Source organism: Podarcis bocagei (genome assembly GCF_964188305.1).
Source record: "Podarcis bocagei genome assembly, chromosome: 16".
Classification (NCBI taxonomy): Eukaryota; Metazoa; Chordata; class Lepidosauria; order Squamata; family Lacertidae; genus Podarcis; species Podarcis bocagei.
In genome coordinates, this window is record NC_138142.1 from 26733277 (window position 1) to 26753083 (window position 19807).

Here is a 19807-nt window from a genome sequence, read left to right on the forward strand (position 1 = left end):
CAAGTCCAACCCCCTTCAATGCAGGAATCTTATCTAAAGAATCCCTAACAGAATGCCATCTAGCCTCTGCTTAAAAGCTTCCAGTGAAGGAGAGTCCACAACCTTCCGAGGTCGTCTGCTCCACTGCCAAACAGCTCTTACCACCAGAAAGTTCTGACCTTTCACCAGAATCTCCCTCCTTTCAATTGGAATCCATAGGTTCAGACCTCATTCTCTGGAGCAGCAGAAGACGAGCTTACACCATCTTCTATTGCCTTTCAGTCTCCTCTTCTTCCCTTCTGCTCTCCAGGGGTGCCTGTGGTTCCCGGGACAGACGCCCCCATTTCCTCGCTCAGCGAGGCTCAGGAGTTCTCCAAGACTTACGGGTTCCCCATCATTTTCAAAGCTGCCTACGGCGGAGGAGGGCGGGGCATGAGAGTTGTGCGCAGCTATGAGGTAAGGGCTGCTACTTTGCTTCTCCTTGGCTTGCGGGGGCAGGGGTCTTGCACCCTTCCCACTGGGGGGTGGGTGGGTGAGGCTGGGTTGGTAGGTGTCCGGCTCCGTTAAAGTTTCAGGTCAGACATATTGCTTTGTTTCCTGTTTGGTGTGTCTTCAGGAGCTTTCTCTTGAAATCCTGCAACTTTCTATACCACAAGCATTCCGGTTTACATAGCATCCTGAGTTGGCTGTGCAAAAGTGCCCCTCCGGAGGGCAGTGACTACTGAGACAACATCCTGGAGGGGATGGTCCGATTGGGACACGAGGGGTGGGGAGAATTTGAGGAGGTGCCCAGTGATGAGACTGAGGAGGGACTCAGCAGGTATGGGAGAGCTGCCTCAGGATCCCAGGGTCATCTGAGGTGTCAGAGGAGGCAATTGACAGGCAAGGAATCTGATTCTGGGGAGGGACCCAGTGGGTTGTTACCTTGCTGGCCATTCCCTGTCTCGCCCTCCCTGGCACCGTCTCTGAAGCCAGTCACTGCTGATGAGACACTGCCCTTCCGGGAAGCGTCCAACACCCAGTCTGGCTCTGATTCATCGCTGTCACCTCCTCTCTTACCTGGGACACAGAGACGCCAGCACAAACAGTCCCCAGGGTGAAGTTCCCATTTGCAGGCACAACCCCAAGTTGCATCCTGCTTCGAATCATAGAATTGTAGAGTTGGAAGGGTTCCAAATTGTCGTCTAGTCCAACCCCCTGCTGTGCCTATTCCTCTCCTTTAGAGCAGGAGCCCAGGGGGGCGTGTCAACTGTTGGATCAACATTTTAGCTCACCTAGTTGTGCCCTGCGCTGGCTGGTGCTCCTTGCTTTGCTTTCTTCTATAGTAGAAAACAAGATCCAAATTCAAGTCCTTCATGCAGCAGGAGCCAAGACAATAGTGTTGGGGAGACATTGGATGGCCCAGCGCAAATCCACCACAAGTGCAATATTAATGCATCCATGGCATATTGCAGGATGGTCCCACAAAAAAACAAAACACCAGCCTGCAAAGGACCCTGAGCATATTGCTTGCTTGCAAGAATAAAAAGTGTGTGTGTGGAGGTGAGGCTGGGGTAGGGTGTGTGCAAGAAATGGACGGGTCTTACAGAATCTCTCATCAGAGGGGAGATGCTGAGAAGGCAGGGGAAGTCTGAGAAGAGGCATCAGTGACAGTCCTCAGCTTTCCTTCCATCCTCCCTCCTTCCGTCTTTCGTTCTGGGACCTTGGGCAGCCAGTTGGAGCAAAAGCATCCCACCTTCCACTCACTTAAACTGCAGATAACACCATTACCATCTTCTCCCTGCAGGAGCTGGAGGAAAACTACACCCGGGCCTTTTCGGAGGCTCTGTCCGCATTTGGGAATGGGGCTCTGTTTGTGGAGAAGTTTGTGGAGAAGCCAAGACACATCGAAGTCCAGATTTTGGGTATGTTTGTGTTTCTTATGTGAACTGCTGGCAATGAGGTGGCAATGAAGGGTGTTGGTGCCACAGGCAGGGAGGGAGACAATTTGTCCGGAGGGTTTGGGGCAAGTCAGTACACTCCTGCTCAGCTTGCTGAATTTATTCCCAACTGTACCCATTCTCAGGGTTCAAGGAGGACAAAAGCATCTTGAAGGCAATAAATAAGTGTGTGTGTGAGAGAGAGGGGGGGAGCCTAGTTCACACATCACTTTAAACCACAGTTAACTAAACTCTGGTTTAAAGGTGAACACACAGAGAGTTCTGGTGCTATGGGGCTAAAATTGTGGGCCCTTCACTCCTCTCCTGCTCCTCCTGCTGCTGGTAGTTAAGCCATGGTCTGGCTAAGCGTTATATCAGAACCCAGGGCCATAATTTTAGCTCCAAAGCACCAGAACACTGTGCCTTCGTATTTAAACCATAAATCAGCTTACATATAGCTCAACTATGGTCAAAGTGATGTGTGAACTAGGCCAGAGAGGAAGATATGTGAAAAACAGGCCTGCCACCCAATTTAAAGAAGTCACATAATTGCATGAACTTTAATCAAGTGATTAATTGATTGGCGTTAATGAAACAATAGGTCCAAAGGGAGCTGAATGTTTTGTTATTAGATGGTGCCAGCTGGTGCCAAACTTGGAAGGAGCACTCTTTCCTTTGAGAGAGAGAGAGAGAGAGAAGAAAGGAAGGGAAGGTTAGTACTTGTATTAATGTGAAATAAATATTGGTAATATTAAACAGTGCGCTTCTTGATTACTCAGCAGTGCCTTGTTAGTCTGTCTACAGGCTTGCTTTTCTTTTTTTTACTTGATTAATCCAACCAATTAATTTGCTTGCAAGCTATATTCATAAGAATATCAGAAGAGCCCTGCTGGTTCAGGCCAATGGCCCACCTAGTCGAGCAGCCTGTTCTCACAGTGGCCAACCAGATGCCCCAGTGGGAAGCCAGCAAGCAGGACCTGAGCACAAGAGTAACACACCCCCACCCACCCACCATGATTTCCAGTAAAACCTCCCCTCTGCTCCTCCCTTGGGCAGGTGACAAATACGGGAATGTGGTGCACCTGTACGAGAGAGACTGCTCCATCCAGAGGCGGCACCAGAAGGTTGTGGAGATTGCACCTGCCGCCCACCTCGACTCACAGCTGCGCTCCAAACTCACCAACGATGCCGTCAAGCTGGCAAAGCAGGTGAGAGCTCCAGAGGACAGCCATGTTCCTTTGTTTATTGCATTTATATTCCAACTTTTTCTCCAAGGAGCCGAAGGTGGCGTACATAGTTCTCCCCCCCCCATTTAATCCACACAACAACCCTGTGAGGTAGGCAAGGATGAGAGACTAGACCAGTATAACCCAGCAAGCTAAATGGCTGAGTGGAGATTTGAATCCTCATCTCCCAGGTCCTAGTCCGACTCTCTAACCACTACACCACCACTGGCTTTCTGTTGGGAACTCTGCATCCAGGCAAGAGTGCCCTCCATTTTGACCATCTCGGGCCACAACTCCCATCAGCTGCAGCTAGGATGGCTACGTTCTCATCACCCTCAGCATCCTATGGATGTACTGCCTGGGACTCCTGGGAGTTGTAGTCTGAGATGGCCTGGCTGCCCGAGGCAGATAGGAGTTGCAGTCCAAAATGGCTGTGCTGCCCGAGGCAAGTGGAAGTCGTAGTCCAAAACATCTGGAGGGCACCCAGTTGTCAAAAGTCTGATCCAGACAGTATATGGTGGGGAGAGAAGAGCCCCAGTTTTGATCCTGTTCTAAAAAAATAGGGAAAGGGCTTACTGGAAGGGACATGCTTGGCATACAGAAAGGTCTCCAGAAGCCATCTCTGGCATCGCTTGTCAAAAAGGGTCTCAGGGTTGAGGAAGACCTTTGTCTGAGACCCCAGAGAGCTGCCACCAGTCAGAGCAGGGCCTCGGAGGTAGATCCATACACTTTCGTGCGTTTGGGTGCCTGCCACTGTGTACAAGCACCAGCGTCCTGGGGGAGAGGGATCCTGCTATCACTCGCTCTTGACTGGCAGCCTGGGCTTTTGCGAGACAAACTAAAGTGGCTTCTTGGCCAGGTGCCACCTCTGGGCCATGCATTTGCGCTGCTGGCCAGCTCATCTGCAGAGGGACGATGGGGACTCTGCTGCCATCCAGCACCATCTGGATTAATTGCTAAGCCTGCAGCTGAGAATCTGGCAGCTGCCCCCAGAGGGATGTGGGGAGGGGAAGAGGGGGGAGGAGAGAGGAGGAGGGCTCTCTGGCCTCCCTGGGTTGTGGGAGGTAAAGCCATGCCATTGCCTTGCCTTGCCTTGCTGTGAAAGCATTGCAGCCATGAACTTGGAAGTGTCATTCCAGTGTTGATGCACGGATAGGTTTTGAAAGATGCATTTTACCAAACAGTGGGGAGAAGAGGAGATGTGATGTATTGGTCATGCTGCCAGCCCCTGCTGTGCTGTGCTGGGATTTGAGCCTGAGCGCCCAAAGGCTCCCAGGATCTAGGTGCACAGATGCTTGCCTGCATCTCTAGAGCCGCAGGAACCCTGTTTCTACAAGGGGCATGTGTGGTCTCTTTTGCAACCGCTGAACCTATTGATAAGAAGACTAGGAAGAGAATTCAGGAATTTTAGCCTCTGTCCTTCTCTCCCAATCGCTGATGGCAGATCTGTTGGCTTTCAGCTGCACCCTATAATCCATAAAAGAGAAGGTCTGCCTCTTTTTCTAGTTCACAATTGCTTGTCTGGTCCTCCAACTCCATGGTAATTTACAGAGGAGAAAGAGGGGATGGTGGAAAGAGACAACTGAAGAGAACAGACTCCCTCAAAAGGTGATGGACTCGTTCACTGGGGGCTTTTAAGCAGGGGTGGCAAGGCCTTTTGTCACAGCTTCTTCAGGTGCGATTCCTTCATTTTCCTTCATTTTAGTGAGTTGGACTAGATGACCCCTGGGTTCATCTCCAACTATCCAATTCTGTGAGATTGGTTCCATCCTCCCAGCTTTTTCTGCTTGGATCAGTCCCTGAATATGGAGCTAATCGGCTGTCTGAACATCACTGGTGCCTGCGATAGAAGCTTTTTACAAGCCCCCTCCCAGGTGGAGCAGAAGAGCTCCCGAGCTTTCCATCAAAGTGATGGCCCCATCCCTGGAGGTGCCATTTCCCAGCAAAGACTTGGCCTCTGCTCTCTCCTGACTAGGACACCAGCAGCACAGGGAATTGAGTTCAGTGGCTCATGCCAGAACAAAGTAACACACACACACCTACCTCTCTTTGGAGCTCCAATAAGCTGCCTGGGAGTCTCTCTATTCAGCGGCTCTTAAAGGGGATATAAGTGCGTCCGTAGACTCCTCTCCCCAATCTGTGCCACAGGTTTCCTTACAACTTGCCCTCCACGCCAGGGATGTGAGCACGTCTCCCTGTTTCTGTTCCGTGTCAGTGCTGTGTGTGCTCAGCCCTCGGACTGTTCTCTCCCAGCAGGACTGCTCTGGTGTCCTTAAGGAAAATCTTTCCCAGCCAAATGATATTTTGGCTTCAATGAAAAGAAGGAATGCTACCATCCAAAACCCGGAGAGCCACTGCCACCCCATGTTGGCAGTACTGAACTAAATAGACCAATGGTCTGATGTAGTATAAGGCAGCCTCTTGCGTTCATATCAAGGGAAAGTTAGAAGTGGACGAGCCAGGTATCTGTGGCAGCTTTCAGGGAGGGAGAGTGATGTTCTCTGCTGGAACAAGCGATGCTTAAAAGGACCTTGGCCATGCCGACCTCACTTTACAGCAGGGAGATGGATGTGTGTGGGTCTTCACTGTTGTGAAGCTGTGAAGCTATTGGGAGGAAAGGCTGAAGAAAGGCAAGGTTTGTTTGTGTGTTTGGCCTTGACATGTTTCTGACTGGCACAGAGGTGCAATTATTATTATTATTATTTCCCAGTATCCTTTGCAAGTGTGTCTTCTCATGCCTGCCTGCCTGTGTACAGGCACGGATCCAGTTATGCTTTGTTTTATTTACCTCTTCTGACCTACTGTGTGCAAACAGTGTGTGCCATCTTTGCCAGAGACCCGGGAAGATGGAGGAATTCTCTCCCCACCCAGAGCTCTGTTCCTCGCACAGTGACAAGCGACAGGAAGGCACAGAGCAATTAAGGGAATGAGCACACCGGCGTAACGAATTGTACAGGAAGCAGGACTTTTTTAAGGAGCTGAGCTGGAGCTTAGTGGCAGAGCATCTGCTTGGCAATGCAGAAGGCCCCAGATTCATTCCCCAGTGGCATCTCCCAAGTAGGGCTGCGAGTGACTCTTGCCTAAACAGTAGACAGTACTGAGGAAGATGGGCCAATGGTGTTATTCAGTATAAGGCTGCTTTCTATTTGCTTCTGCTCCCCTCCCCAATTTTTTTGCATGGTACCAGCATATTTTTGGGATGGGGGGAGGGGACAGCTCTGCAGAGAAGCAGGTTGGCAGAAACACCATTGTTGCAGCCAGAGTTCAGGGCTCGAGTCAACTCAGCTGAAGAACGTTTGGGAAATGGGACTTGATGATCATTTATTCCAACCCCCAAATTAATGCCGAGTGTCAAAATGAGGCGGTGGGCTCTGATTCTCTGCATGATTGGCAGGCTCTTCCAAAAGTCTTTCAGCACCCTGTCTCAGCAGTCGGCCAGATGTTCCAGGAACCTTCCTGTCAGAGCAGAAAGGCAAGGGGTCCTCCCCAGCCTTTCACCCCCAGTATTTGGTATTCTAAGGTAGACACTCTCTGTACATACAGATTCCATTTTGCTATGTTGGCTAATAGCCGCTGAAGACTTCCTCCTCCATTGTGCATTTGTCTCATCATTTTGAAAGGCTTTTAGCTCCCAAAGGAAGGAAGGAAATTCCATCCTTTTGCAAGCGAAGAAGGACCCATCAGTGATCTGAATTCTAGCATACTGAGAGCAGGGAGTAGAATCTCACTCTTTCTCTCTTCTCCCTAAAGACCAAGCACAAAGGGAATTGGGATGGGGGAGGGGGAGAAGAACATTCCTGTTCACTGATTCTCAGCGGAGTGTTTCAAGGTCACTTCACCATTAGCAAGACCAAACGGTTGATGCAAGATGTTGTCAGGAAGGTGAGGCATATATAGAGGGTGTTTAGCCAAGGGATCTCAGTGGCAGCTCCGTGTCCCAAGGCAGTAGCTCAACAGGGGCTTGCAGGAGGTGTCTGTGTGTCTGTGTGTGTTGCCTTCATGTTGCACTTGCAGTTCTCTTGGGATCATCTGGCTGGCCACTATCAGAGACAGAACACTGGGGCAGGGCCACTATCAGAGACAGAACAGCAGGGCTTCTTAAGGAAAATCTTTCCCAGCCGAATGATATTTTGGTTTCAGTGTAAAGAAGGAAGTAGAACCACCACCCCCATTTAAAAAATGGCAGGTGCTGCATTCAGGAACCACTTTTGCTGGGCCTTGCCAAGGTTTGCTCCTGTCCTGGCTCTTGCTTGAAGATGCAGCTCCAGGACTCTCTCGGCTGTATTATGGTCGAAGGCTTTATTACAGAATTCACCGCAATGCCCAAATGTTGATCGGCTTACAAGGTGCACAAGTCAGCAGTTATATTGAAGCTCTAAAAGGTTCCTGGCTAGGTGTAAGCAAGATGTTGTCCCAATACTTGGCACTCCAGCTGAGCTCCCCTTTTGAAGAGTGGGGCAGACAGAGACATTCACACGGTTGCTGTCCTGAGCCTCGGGACTGGGGAAAGCAAACTGGCATTCCTGCGAGTAGCTTGGGTCTATAGCATCAAAGAATTGTAGAGTTGGAAGGGACCCTGAGGGTCATCTAGTCCAACCCCCGGCAATGCAGGAACCACAACTAAATAATCCCTGACAGATAACCCTCCAACCTTTGTTTAAAAATCTCTGATGAAGGAGAGTCCACCACCTTCCGAGAGAGTCCATTCCACAGCTCTTAGCACCAGAAAGTTCTTCCTAATGTTTAGTCTGAATCTCCTTTTCCTGTTATTTGAATTCGTTGACTTGGGTCCTACCCTCTGGAGCAACAGAAAAGAAGCTTGCTCCATTTCCCATCACCACACACTCTTCTCCATTCTAAACATACAACTCCCTCAACCTTAAGACTTGGTTTCCAGACCCTTTATCATCTCAGTCACCCTCCTCTACACACCTTCCAGCTTGTCAATATCCTTCTTAAACTGTGGTACCTAGAAGTGGACACAGGACTGCACATGGGGTCTGACCGAGGCAGAACAGAGTGGTACTGTTGCGCCCCTTGATCTGGATGCTTGCCCTGCCTCCCCATCCTTTAAGGCAGAGTTGCTGCAGCCAACCCGAGCCATGCCGACCACTGAGTCTTTCTGTGCCTTTGTCAGGTGCTTTTGCCTGGCTGAAATGTACCTTTGAACTGGGGCAGTGCCTGGGACTTGGCATCAATGCATGTGTGCAGAAACCTGACGTTGGCATGGCCAGAAGTTGGCCCACTGCACAATGGCGAGAGTCATATCCATTGCCCCACCCACTTTTGCTCCTTGTTGAATAAGGGAACCATCATATCTTGTCGCTTTACAAAGTGGGAATAGATTAAAAGGTAGAACAACCCCCCTGCCCAGGAAAGAATGAGGGGAGCCAAGATCAGAATTCCACAAAGGGGCGAGGAGGAGTTGGAGTGATCCCTAAACCTGATTCCAGTTGGACATCTCGTTTATTTACCTGTGGATACCCATCCCTCTGACCTGGCCCCAAAACTGTGCCTCTGTGGCATGCTGGTCACTAGAGGGCAGTGTGGTTGCTCCTCAGACAGACAAAGCTCCTCCCTTGCCTCTCCGCCCCCCTCACAATGCTCCTATTCCCCTAAATGCATTGCTAAACAGCTCCAGCAGGAAGATCCATCCACTCCCCCCACAAAGACACATCCTTCCTCCTATTTTTGTTTAAATGGCAGCATGGGGGGGCAGGTTGGACGGAGCTGCAGCCTTGGCTTGAGGGGCAAACCGCACCCCTGAAACCTGGAGCAACAAACCCTCTCAACCTTGGCTGTATTAATAAAAACTTCAGGGTGTTATATATGATTGCCAGGATCAGCCGACTTGGAGCTGCTTGCCCCAGTGACTTAGAGGCTGTTGGCGCTGTGGGTGATAGCACTTCGTAATCTCTCCCTCCTTCCCTCTCTCTCTCCCTCCTAATAGTTCTTTGGGGGATTGTGGGGATGGGGGGGCAGAGAGAGAGAGACTTGAAGCATAAGTAGAACAGCTGGATGGGAAAGACAAGACAGCATTATTTCTTTAATTTGCTGCATTTAAATCCTCCCGATTCTGCAGCAGAGCTCAAAGCAGCATCCATGGTTTGTGTGTGTGTGTGTTCCCAGACAGTCTGTTACCTGACCAGCCTCACTTACATGTTTGTTTAAAAGCATTTCTAAACCATATAACATTTAAAAATCATCTCTATGCATCACACAATAGAAAAGAAAGCAATAAGCAGCATCTTTAAAAACAAAACTCTGCAAGAACATGAGTAGAATCTGCTTGATCAGGCCAATGGCCCATCTAGTCTAGCATTCCTGTTCTCTCAATTCCCAACCCAGATGCCTGTGGGAAACGAGCAAGCTGGATTTGAGCACGAGGGCACTCTCCCCTCTGGTATTCAGAATTTGTCATTTACCATTATTTACTTACGGTACTTCATATACTGCCCTTCATCCGGGGATTGCTTCCCCTCTCCCCCTTTTGAAGACAACATTTGCCCATCTCCAGTTGTGCAGCATCTCATCTGTTTCCCAAGGATTCTTAAAGATTTCAGGTAGCAGCTCTGAAATAACACCTGCTGGTTCTTCCAGCACTCTGGGATGTAATTCCTCTGACCTTGGAGGCTTGAACTTATTTAAAGCAGTCTCTAGTTAAAAGTTTCTATGAGAGCAAAGCTGGGAAAGATCCTGACCCCTCTTAACTAGAGACGATTAGGATCAGATATCGGGTTTTTCTGACCCAGCAAGCTTCAGGTTAGAGTGGGATTTTGAATCCAAGGTGAGCCAGGTCCAACCCTGGCACTCTGAATGACTGCACTCCACGCAACATTTTTATTTATTTTTAATTTGTTTCATACAATTTGTATGCTGTTTGATTGTGTTAAAAAAACCAAAAACCACACCAACCCTCAAGGTGGTTTACAAAGAGAATAACATTACCAGTAAAAGGAGTAAAAAACCAACTCTTTTAAAACTTTCAAAAAAACCAGCAATAAAGTAAAAGCAGATTAAAACACATGTCAGCATTCTACATATCTGTACATACTTACATATCTAGGTGGACTTGTCTAAACAGAAATGTCTTTAGCAGGCACTGAAAATAGTACAGTAAAGGCTCCTGCCTGATGTCAATAGGCAGGGAGTTCCAGACCGTAGGTGCTGCCACACTAAGAGATTGATTTCTTATAAATACAGTGTTTCCTAAGAGAACGGGCCAAGGAGGCTGCAATCTGAATGTCTCTGATGGTGGAGGCAAAGGGGTTGTGTGGAGTGGGCAAGAAATGGAGAAGCTTGTCTGGCGAGGAATGAATACAGGCAAATGCCACTTGGGCTCTCCTGTCGTTTAGAGTGTGTGTGTGTGGGGTGAGGATCAAGTAGATTTGGCATTAAAGCGAGAGCCATCATCTGTGTTCTCCACATTGTTAACATTTTAGGCTTGCTTTTGAAAAACAGCTTGAGTTGGGTTGTCAGGCACCCTCCCCACCTGCTGGCTTGCCAAGTCACATCCGGAAGGCTCATGACCTGGAAGCTCCTTTGCAGTGACAAAGCCCTTTTCTTTCCTAATTGGGCTTTTGCCTTTGATTCCCCCCCCCCTTTCCCCCTGTAATCTGCAGCTTGTTTTCGGGCTTGCTTTACCCTGCCTGTCTTCAGCTTCCCAGTTTTCTGTCACTCTCCAGGCCCTTCTCAATCCCTTGGGTACTCGCAAGCTGGCAAAATCTCTCTCTTTCACTCTCAGGGCTGCCAACAAACTATCCCATGGCTCCGCATGGCTAAGCCCACATATCCAGGACTGACATTTGGTTTGCCACTTTTTTGTCGGGGGAGGGGGAGGGGAAGCACTTCTGTGTCTTGAAGGCAGAAGGTCTCCAGCTTCCATCGATTCCAGCCAAAACAGCCATGCTGGCAGGGTCTGATGGGAGTTGTAGTCCAGAACATCTGGAGAGCATCTGACTTAGATGGCGAAGCAACTGGGCAGGGAACAAGCCTTGTATGCAGAAGGTCTGAGGTTCTGTTCTCAGCATTTCTGGTGAAAATGAAAGAGCCTGGTGAGGCCAACGTTGTCATGGCTCCTGTGGTGACAAATGAGAAGGAGCGGTCCTGGCAGGATCCACCAGAGGGAGAGGAGGTGTCAAAGGAGATTGAGGAGACCATTGGCAGGGAGGGTGGTCCAAGTAGCCCACCAGGAGGCATCCCTGCCCAGTTGCTGCTTCTAGATGCCCCAAACGCAATTCTTGAGAAAAGGGGTAAATGCAGTATTCACTATAGCACACAATTCAAAACTGCACTCAGAAAACATGGGTAAGGCTTTGCTTGTTTGTTTGATTCCTTGATTGTTTGCAGATGCAGGGTGCGTTACTTCACGACTTCCCCCTTGCTCCGCTACAAGTTCCCCAGGCTTTAAAACATGTAACTCATAATGAGACAAGATAGAAATTTATGTATGTAAATATTCTATTGTTAGAGACAACTCCATTCATGAAGAAGGTTCGAAACAAGTTATAAGCCTGGGGAACTTGGCTTATAAGTCTGGGGAACTCAGTGTGGTTCAGAGCTGCTGCTGCTGCTGCTGATGCCTCCTCTGTCACCTCGGACTTGGAGACACCAGCATAGCCCATCAGAGAAAGTTCACGTTGGCTTGCCCTGCCTAAAGAAACATCCCAATTGTCACACTGAAGTTGTGCCTGCCCTGCTCCTTTACCGTGGGGGACGAGGGAATGTGTCTCTTGCTGGATCAACTTCTCAGCTTGCTTCACCATGAAGAAACCCTGTTGTGCCATTGGACCCTATTTTGCACCATACCATGCTGGAACCTAGAAATCTGCCTTATCCTGAGTCAGACTATTGGTCCATCTAGCTCAGCATTGTCTACATGGACTGGCAGTGTCTCAGGATTTTGGATTCTCCTCACCCTACCATAGCTTGAACCGGGGACTTTCTCCATACACAGCGGATGCTCTGCCCCTGAGCTGAGGTCCTTCCTCATACCATTTTGAGCATTTTGGCAGTTCTTCATCCTCCAGTGAGAGCTGGGATGCTTAAAAGCCTTGCTTCTGCACTGTTGACTGTGTGGCCTGTATCTTGAGTTATGTACATGCTGATTTTTGGAATGAAGCCTCCGGGAATTCTTGAGCCGAGAGTCCGAGGACTATGCCTGAGAGCTGGAGCCAAATGGAATCCCCATCCAAATAGCTCTTGAGTACAAGCTGGCAGCAGCCCAAAGACCCAACAAGCCTCCCTGCCATGCTTATGGGCTTCCCTGCAGCACCTGGCTGGCTGCTGTTGAAGACTGCTGGGCTTCGGTCCAATTCACCAGGGCTCATTGGAGTGCAGAAAACTTCAGATTCTGCCTTCAGTATCTTCTTTTAGAACTCAGGTGGGGAAGCTGAAGCCTGAGGGCTCCATCTGGCCCTCAGGCTAATTTTGTGCAGGTGAGGGGAGGTCGGAGACAGAGAGAATTGAAAAGAATGGAGGGGGGGCTCCCCTTCAAGAAAGCAAGAAATTTGGACCTCTGTCAAGGGTGATCTTCACCCCACAAAGCAACATTCAGAGGAGATTAAAGAAAGTCCTTCTTCATTCAGTGTGCATAGTTAGACTGTGAAACTCACTCCCACTGGACTCAGTGATGACCACCACCTGGGATGGCTTTGAAAGAGGAATAGATAAATTCATGGAGGAGGAGGCTATTGGTGGCCATTGGCCTCAATGGCTGTGCTCTGCCTTTGCAGTCACAGGCAGTAACGCTTCTGAAGACCAGTTGCTGAAAACCACAGCAGCTCAAATCCTGTATGCAGGATTCCTAGCAGAGGCATCTGGTTGGCCATTGTGAGAACAGGATGCTGGACTAGATGAGCCATTGGCCAGATCCAGAAGGCTCTTCTGTTGTTCGTACCTGCCAGGTGTGGTAGAACATGAGGATGGAGAGAGGGAGAAGGGGCTGTTTCCCACAAACCTTTGACTCCTTACTCTGCCCACCATTGCATTGGCTCCACCCACCTCTACCACATTTTCCCCTGAGGGGATGCAGCCCTTAAGACAACAACAACAACAACAACAGCTCCTTGCCCTTAAATGATCTTGGGAGGTGCGGCTGGCCACCTATGTTGATAGGAAGTTGAGCAGACAGCTTTGAGCTCCACCGGGATGCTTCATGTTTTTTAACCACCACGGTCTCTTCCTGTCTGTCTGAATGTCTTAGAAAATAATGTCTTAGAAAATGGGACAGCTAGAAGGGCAGAGTCTCAAGGCTTATTTTGGAGCTTTTCCGTCAAAGGAAAATGAGGACAGCCAAGCAGACTGGAAAGGCTGCGATAATGGCGTCAAAGCCGCCAGAGCAGTGATGAAGACGCACAGAGGCAAGGACTCAGCCCACTGAATGCCGCTACTGCCTGCTTCTGTTGAAGTTCCCGTCTAAAGGCAGAACAGGAAGCCACACTTAAGGTACGCTGGAGCACAGCGTCTCAGAAGTGGGCGAGAAAATGTCAGACGTACCTAAAGCTGCCAGTCAGGATTCCAGGGGCAAGAGGAGTTTTGGAGGGCTATTTTGGAGTGTTTAAAAAAAACACACACACAAAGAAAACCTGGTTTGCAAATCATCTTGAGCTCGAGGTGCGCAGTGAGGCAGCCAAGTTTGATGATGATACTGAATTGTTCATGGTGGTTAAAACAAAAGAGGGATTGTGAAGAGCTCCTAAAGGATCTCCCCAAAGTAGATAAATGGGTGGTAAAATGCAGTTCATTGTAAGCAAGCATAAAGTCAGGCACATTGGGGCAAAAAAAGGTCTTAATTTCATATATAGGTCTGTGGGGTCTGTACTGGCAGTGACTCGCCAGGCACCAGAGGAGGTATTGTGCCAGCCCTCTGCACCCTACATGACACCTGATGGTGAATGGCTCTGTGTTAGTTTCTGAAGATGCTACTCTTCTCACTTCATATTATGGAGACCTGAGGGAACCTCAGTGCCTAGAAGGGCCTTTTACCAACTACAGCATCTGCAACATCTGCAATTGTTGCTGGACCGGGAAAGTTTGGCCACAGTGGTTCATGCATTGGTTCCTTCAGAATTGGATTACTGCTGTGTGCTCTGTATGGGGCTTCCATTGTCCCTGATCCGGAAGCTGCAGTTAGTGCAGGTTGCTGCAGCATGATTGCTGACAGTTGAGACCCAGTCAGCGAATAACATCTCTGCTCAGAGATCTGCACTGGTTGCTGATTTGCTATTGGGACAAGTTCAAGGTGCTGCTATTATTCTATAAAGCCCTTAACTTGGGACCAGTTTACCTGCATGATCGCCTTACCCCATATATGCCCACTCAACCACTTTGATCTGCAGAACTGGCACTGTTATAGGTGCCTTGTAATACTGTACTTGTTCCACATTTGTAAGACATTAGTCTTTTAGTGGGGCAGCACCTACATTCTGAAACTCCCTGCCTCTGGACATCAGGCAGGCTGCTTCATAGAGCTCTTTTTTCAGTGCCTAAACATTTGTGTTTAGACAGATTGAGGCATGTAGAATATTGATATGTGTTTTAATCTGTTTTTAGATTCTCATTAATGTTCATTATTTTTGAAATTGTTTTAATTCATGGTTTTAAAACTGATTTTACAGGTAATTTTGTTGTTTTCCTCTTTCTGTAAAGCATTTTGGTGTTGTTGTTTTTTACAATCAAGCAGGTGATGATAGTAATATCATCTTTCAGGGAGCCTGTTGGCAGCTAGAATCCACAGCTGATACCAAGGAGTTCCAGAGACCTTGGAAATTGCCCTTAATGGATAAATTAACACAACAAATCCATTCTTCAAACAGTGGCCCACAAAGAGACAGTTTTGTCGAATGTTGGTTTCTGTTTATTTCACTGGCCACTCAGGGCTTGTCTCTTAAACACATTTCAGTTGTTTGCAAATTGTTTTGGTCAGATGTCCTGACTTCAACAGTCTCTGGTGTGACAGAAGCAAGATAGTTTCTGATCATATTTGTTAGCTTCTGATCTGGTCTTTCTAAGGTGCCCATTGTACATTCCTTCCCCTACCCACCCTTCCTGTTTTCTGCCTGGCTCACATTCTGTTTTCTGTAACAACAACAACAACAACAACATAGGTGGCAGGGTTGTGAAATACATTTGCCTGGGATAGTGGAGACCTGCTGCTTATCAGAACAGAAAGTAATGATATTGGATTAGACCAGATGGGTGATATTTGGCTGCCTCAATAGCTCATGCTTTCAGAAAGTCCCAGGTTCAGTCTCCTAAGCTCTGATGGCTACCCATCAGAACAGATTGTGCTGAGTTGGGCACAACAGGCAACAATGGTGAGGAGAGGGGTGGCACTAGGTTGGAATTCCTGGAAGGTACAATGATGTACTAATGCTGTAACCTTGGTGGTGACCTGATCCATGGTGATGTCTACCACCAAGGGAAAGTGATGTCCCAAGGATGATGGAGATCCATAGGCTGATCGGAGGATAAGATCAGTTCAGGACCTTGGACAGCGACCAAGGTGCTGCTTTAGGACCATGGACAGCAGCCCTGCAGTTGTGGCAGGAAAAGCATGCTTTCTCATCTGGGGCCCTGTCCTGGGCCTAGAAAGCATGAGTCTGAATGGTTTACTGCTTGTCCCCTGCTTTCTAGACATTGGTCAGGTGGGTTTGCCACTTCCCTGCTGATTTCCCCTGGAAAACCCACTCTTCAGTGCTAAATCAGAGCAAACATCAACCTGGAGAAAACCCAATTGATGTTTGCTCTGATTCAGCACTAAATATTGGGTTTTCCTGGGAAATGTGGATAAACCCTGGGTCTTGGATTGAGTCTGGGCTTTATAGTCTAGGCTTGGTATTCAAGACAATAGCCCTGCCCCCTAACTACATCTGTCCAGCTAGGAGGCTGGTGCCTTTTCTTGCAGTTGGTACCTTTGTACTCTCAGTGGGATTTCAACAACAACAACTCTGGGAAAAGAAAAGAGCCCCCAAGTTTGACTTCTTGGCAGCCTTGAAAAAGTATCAAAGGTGTCCTTCTTGTCTGAATTTCTGGACCACTGGACCATGTCGGATTCTCAGGTGACTGGTTGCTTGATACACGAACTCCCTCCCACGGAGCTGCATCAGCAGCTCCAAGAAGAGGCAGAAGGAACATCTATAGTCAGATGTGACCGAACTCACCCAAGGAACAGATTAAGGTGCTATTTTTACGCTGTTGCTGCGCCATGCATTTAAATCCCTGGGGTGGAAATTGAGTTTTGCGACTCAGCAGAGTGGGAATAGACGTGGTTTGGTGCCCTCTGGGGGCGGTAGGTTGCGACCCCCCAAGCAATTTCTTCCTCTTGGTAAACACCTGGTTTTGGCAGAGAGGAAGAATAACTCTGCTGTTGCAGGTTTGCTCAAGGGAGGTTGTAGAAGGCTATCTTGGAAAGGTTGCCATCAGTAGGCTGCTTCTGAAGTTGGCATCATACACGCAGTGCTCCTCATTTCGATTTTCACACAGCAACTGGTACCTCCCGAGTTCTTGTACATTTTCCTCCTATCCTTACTGCTGACTGAACAAAAACCTGTCCTTTGTGCAAAACCCAAGCTGCTGGTCCTCATTGTTGTATGGAATTTTGGAGAATGTTTTCCAGTGATCAGAAACATGTGAGGTCCTAGTCTGTGATCTGGTCACTGAACTCTGCACCAGCTTCAGTTTCTGAACCTTCTTCAAAGGCAGCCCCACATCTAATGCATAGCAGTAATCTAACCTCAAGCTTAGCAGAGTGCATAGACAAGGTCTATGCAAAGACAGATTATCCACATTCAGATAGAGAAGCAATGATGGCCACCAACCTAGATGCTTTAAAAGAGGATTGGACAAACTCATGGAAGAGAAGGCTATCAGTGGCTACTAGCCATGATGGCTGTGCTCTGCCTCCAGAGTTGAAAGCAGTAATACTTCTGAATACTAGTTGCTGGAAAACAAAGGGGAAGGAGAGTACTATGGTGCTTGGGTCCTGCTTGAAGGTTTCCTACAGGCATCTGGCTGGCCACTGTGAGGACAGGGTGCTAAACTAGCTGGGTCATTGGCCTGATCCAGCAGGCTCTGCTTATGTTCAGCAGGGCTACCAAAGAAAGCTGGCAGCAGACATTCCTTGCCACTGTAAGGAATCCAGGAGTATCCCCAAACTGTGAACCTGCTCCTTTCAGGGGAGTGTGACCTCAACCATAACTGGCTTAACACCAGTCAGGGGATCTATCCAACAGTACAAAATACACCAGTAAACACAGAGTGTTTGTATTTGCTTCCAGTTGAGCTACCACTCATCACCATTGGGCTAAGGCAGGCACTTTGGCAGCTTTAGATGCAGTATTAAAGGGGTGGGTGGGAAGGAAAAAACCAGTTTCATCTCTGCCAACCTAACCCCAGACAGCCCCTGATGGCAAGCTGCCAGTCTTTTTTTTTTTATAATAATTTTTATTGATTTTCCTTTTTTTTTTTTTATAAAATTTTTATTGGTTTTACGAAATTTTTTTAAAAAACAAACAAACACTTAAGAAAACAAACATACACGTATAATTTCATAACATATTTTCATAAACCTCTTTTCTAAGACTTCCCCATACCCCCCCTTTCTGCATCCCAATGTCCATAATTTTATAGCAACTCCCAATTGTTACTTTCCAACCTTAATCATCTTAGTCATCTCTATATTCTAACCTTATGTCACTGTATCCCTTTGTTCCTAAGAACCAAAACACTCTAACATTCATTAAGTTTATAATAGTCCTTAAGATATCTTTTGAATTTTCTCCATTCTTCTTCCGCTGTCTCTTTTCCTTGATCACGGATTCTGCCTGTCATCTCTGCCAATGTCATATAGTCCATCACTTTCATCTGCCATTCTTCCAGAGTGGGTAGATCTTGTGTCTTCCAATACTTTGCGATGAGTATTCTTGCTGCTGTTGTAGCGTACATGAAAAAAGCTCTGTCCTTCTTTGGCACCAATTGGCCGACAATGCCCAAGAGAAAGGCCTCTGGTTTTTTAGGAAAAGTACATTTAAGTACCTTTTTCATTTCATTATAAATCATTTCCCAGAAAGCCTTAATCTTCGGGCATGTCCACCAAAGGTGGTAGAAGGTACCTTCAGTCTCTTTGCATTTCCAACATTTGTTATCGGGCAAATGATAAATTTTTGCCAGCTTGACTGGGGTCATGTACCACCTGTATACCATTTTCATAATGTTTTCCTTTAAGGCATTACATGCCGTAAATTTGATACCGGTGTTCCATAACCATTCCCAGTCATCTGACATAATGTTATGACCAACATCCTGTGCCCACTTAATCATGGCTGATTTGACTGTTTCCTCCTCTGTATTCCACTTCAGCAACAAGTTATACATTCTAGATAAATTCTTAGTGGTAGGTTCTAGCAATTCGGTTTCTAATTTTGATTTTTCCACCTGGAAGCCGACTTTCCTGTCCTGTTTAAAAAATTCCATTATTTGACGGTATTGAAACCAATTTTCCACTTTATGTTTCAATTTTTCCTGGCTTTGTAATTTGAACTTATCTCCATCCTGTTCTAAGATTTCCCAATACTTCGGCCATCCGACCTCCATATTGAGTTTTTTCACAGCATTAGCCTCCACTGGTGACACCCATCTAGGGGTTTTATTTTCCAATAGATCTTTATATCTTATCCAAACATTAAACAATGCTTTTCTAACAATGTGATTTTTGAAGGCACTGTTAACTTTATCATACCAAAGATATGCATGCCAACCAAAAGCATTGTTGAAACCTTCCAGATCCAAGATGTCTGTATTCTCGAGGAGCATCCATTCTTTGAGCCAGCAAAAAGCTGCTGCCTCATAGTACAATTTTAGGTCCGGCAGGGCAAAACCCCCTCTTTCTTTAGCATCTGTCAGTATTTTAAATTTAATTCGGGGCTTTTTGCCCTGCCAGACAAATTTCGAAATATCTTTATGCCACCTCTTAAAACATTCCATCTTGTCAATAATCTGCAAGGTCTGAAACAAAAATAGCATTCTAGGCAGTACATTCATTTTAATAACTGCAATTCGGCCTAACATTGACAGTTTCAAATTTGACCATATTTCTAAGTCTTTTTTGATTTCTGACCAACATTTCTCATAGTTGTCCTTATACAAATTCTGATTCTTGGATGTTAGATAAACCCCTAGATATTTGACCTTTTTGACCACAGTCAAACCTGTTTCCTCTTGAAATTTCTCCTTTTCCATATCTGTTAGGTTTTTCCCTAAAACTTTGGTTTTTAGCTTGTTCAACTTAAATCCAGCTACCTGGCCAAACTGTTGTATTATTTCTAATACCTTTTTCGTACTAGTGTTTGGCTCTTGCAAAGTCAATACTAAGTCATCTGCGAACGCTCTTAATTTGTAATGTTTAGCTCCGACCTGCACACCTTTAACCTGCTGGTCATTTCTTATCATATTCAACAAGACCTCCAGAACTGTAATAAAGAGTAATGGGGAGATCGGACACCCCTGTCGTGTTCCTTTTTCTATCTTAAGCTCCTCAGTCACCACATTATTTACAATCAGTTTGGCCTTTTGTTCAGAGTATATTGCAGCCATACCATTCTCAAAACCCGGACCTACCCCCATCCTATGCAGATTCTTCTTCATAAAACTCCAAGAAATATTGTCAAAGGCTTTCTCCGCGTC

The 19807-nt window shown here is 47.2% G+C and overlaps 1 protein-coding gene and 1 long non-coding RNA gene across 12 annotated transcripts in view; both read left to right on the top strand.

Annotated features, from left to right (window-relative positions):
* The window catches only part of PC (pyruvate carboxylase), a 268658-nt gene that overhangs the window by 70959 nt on the left and 177892 nt on the right, over nucleotides 1-19807 (top strand). For all 11 annotated transcript variants that reach the window (XM_081175517.1, XM_081175510.1, XM_081175511.1 and 8 more), the window contains 3 exons: nucleotides 290-435; nucleotides 1766-1883; nucleotides 2955-3106. In XM_081175517.1, coding sequence (XP_081031643.1) covers nucleotides 290-435; nucleotides 1766-1883; nucleotides 2955-3106 — 416 coding nt within the window. The remainder of the gene's footprint in view (nucleotides 1-289; nucleotides 436-1765; nucleotides 1884-2954; nucleotides 3107-19807) is intronic.
* The window catches only part of LOC308576354, a 251618-nt gene that overhangs the window by 17109 nt on the left and 214702 nt on the right, over nucleotides 1-19807 (top strand). The gene's annotated exons all lie outside the window — the stretch shown is intronic.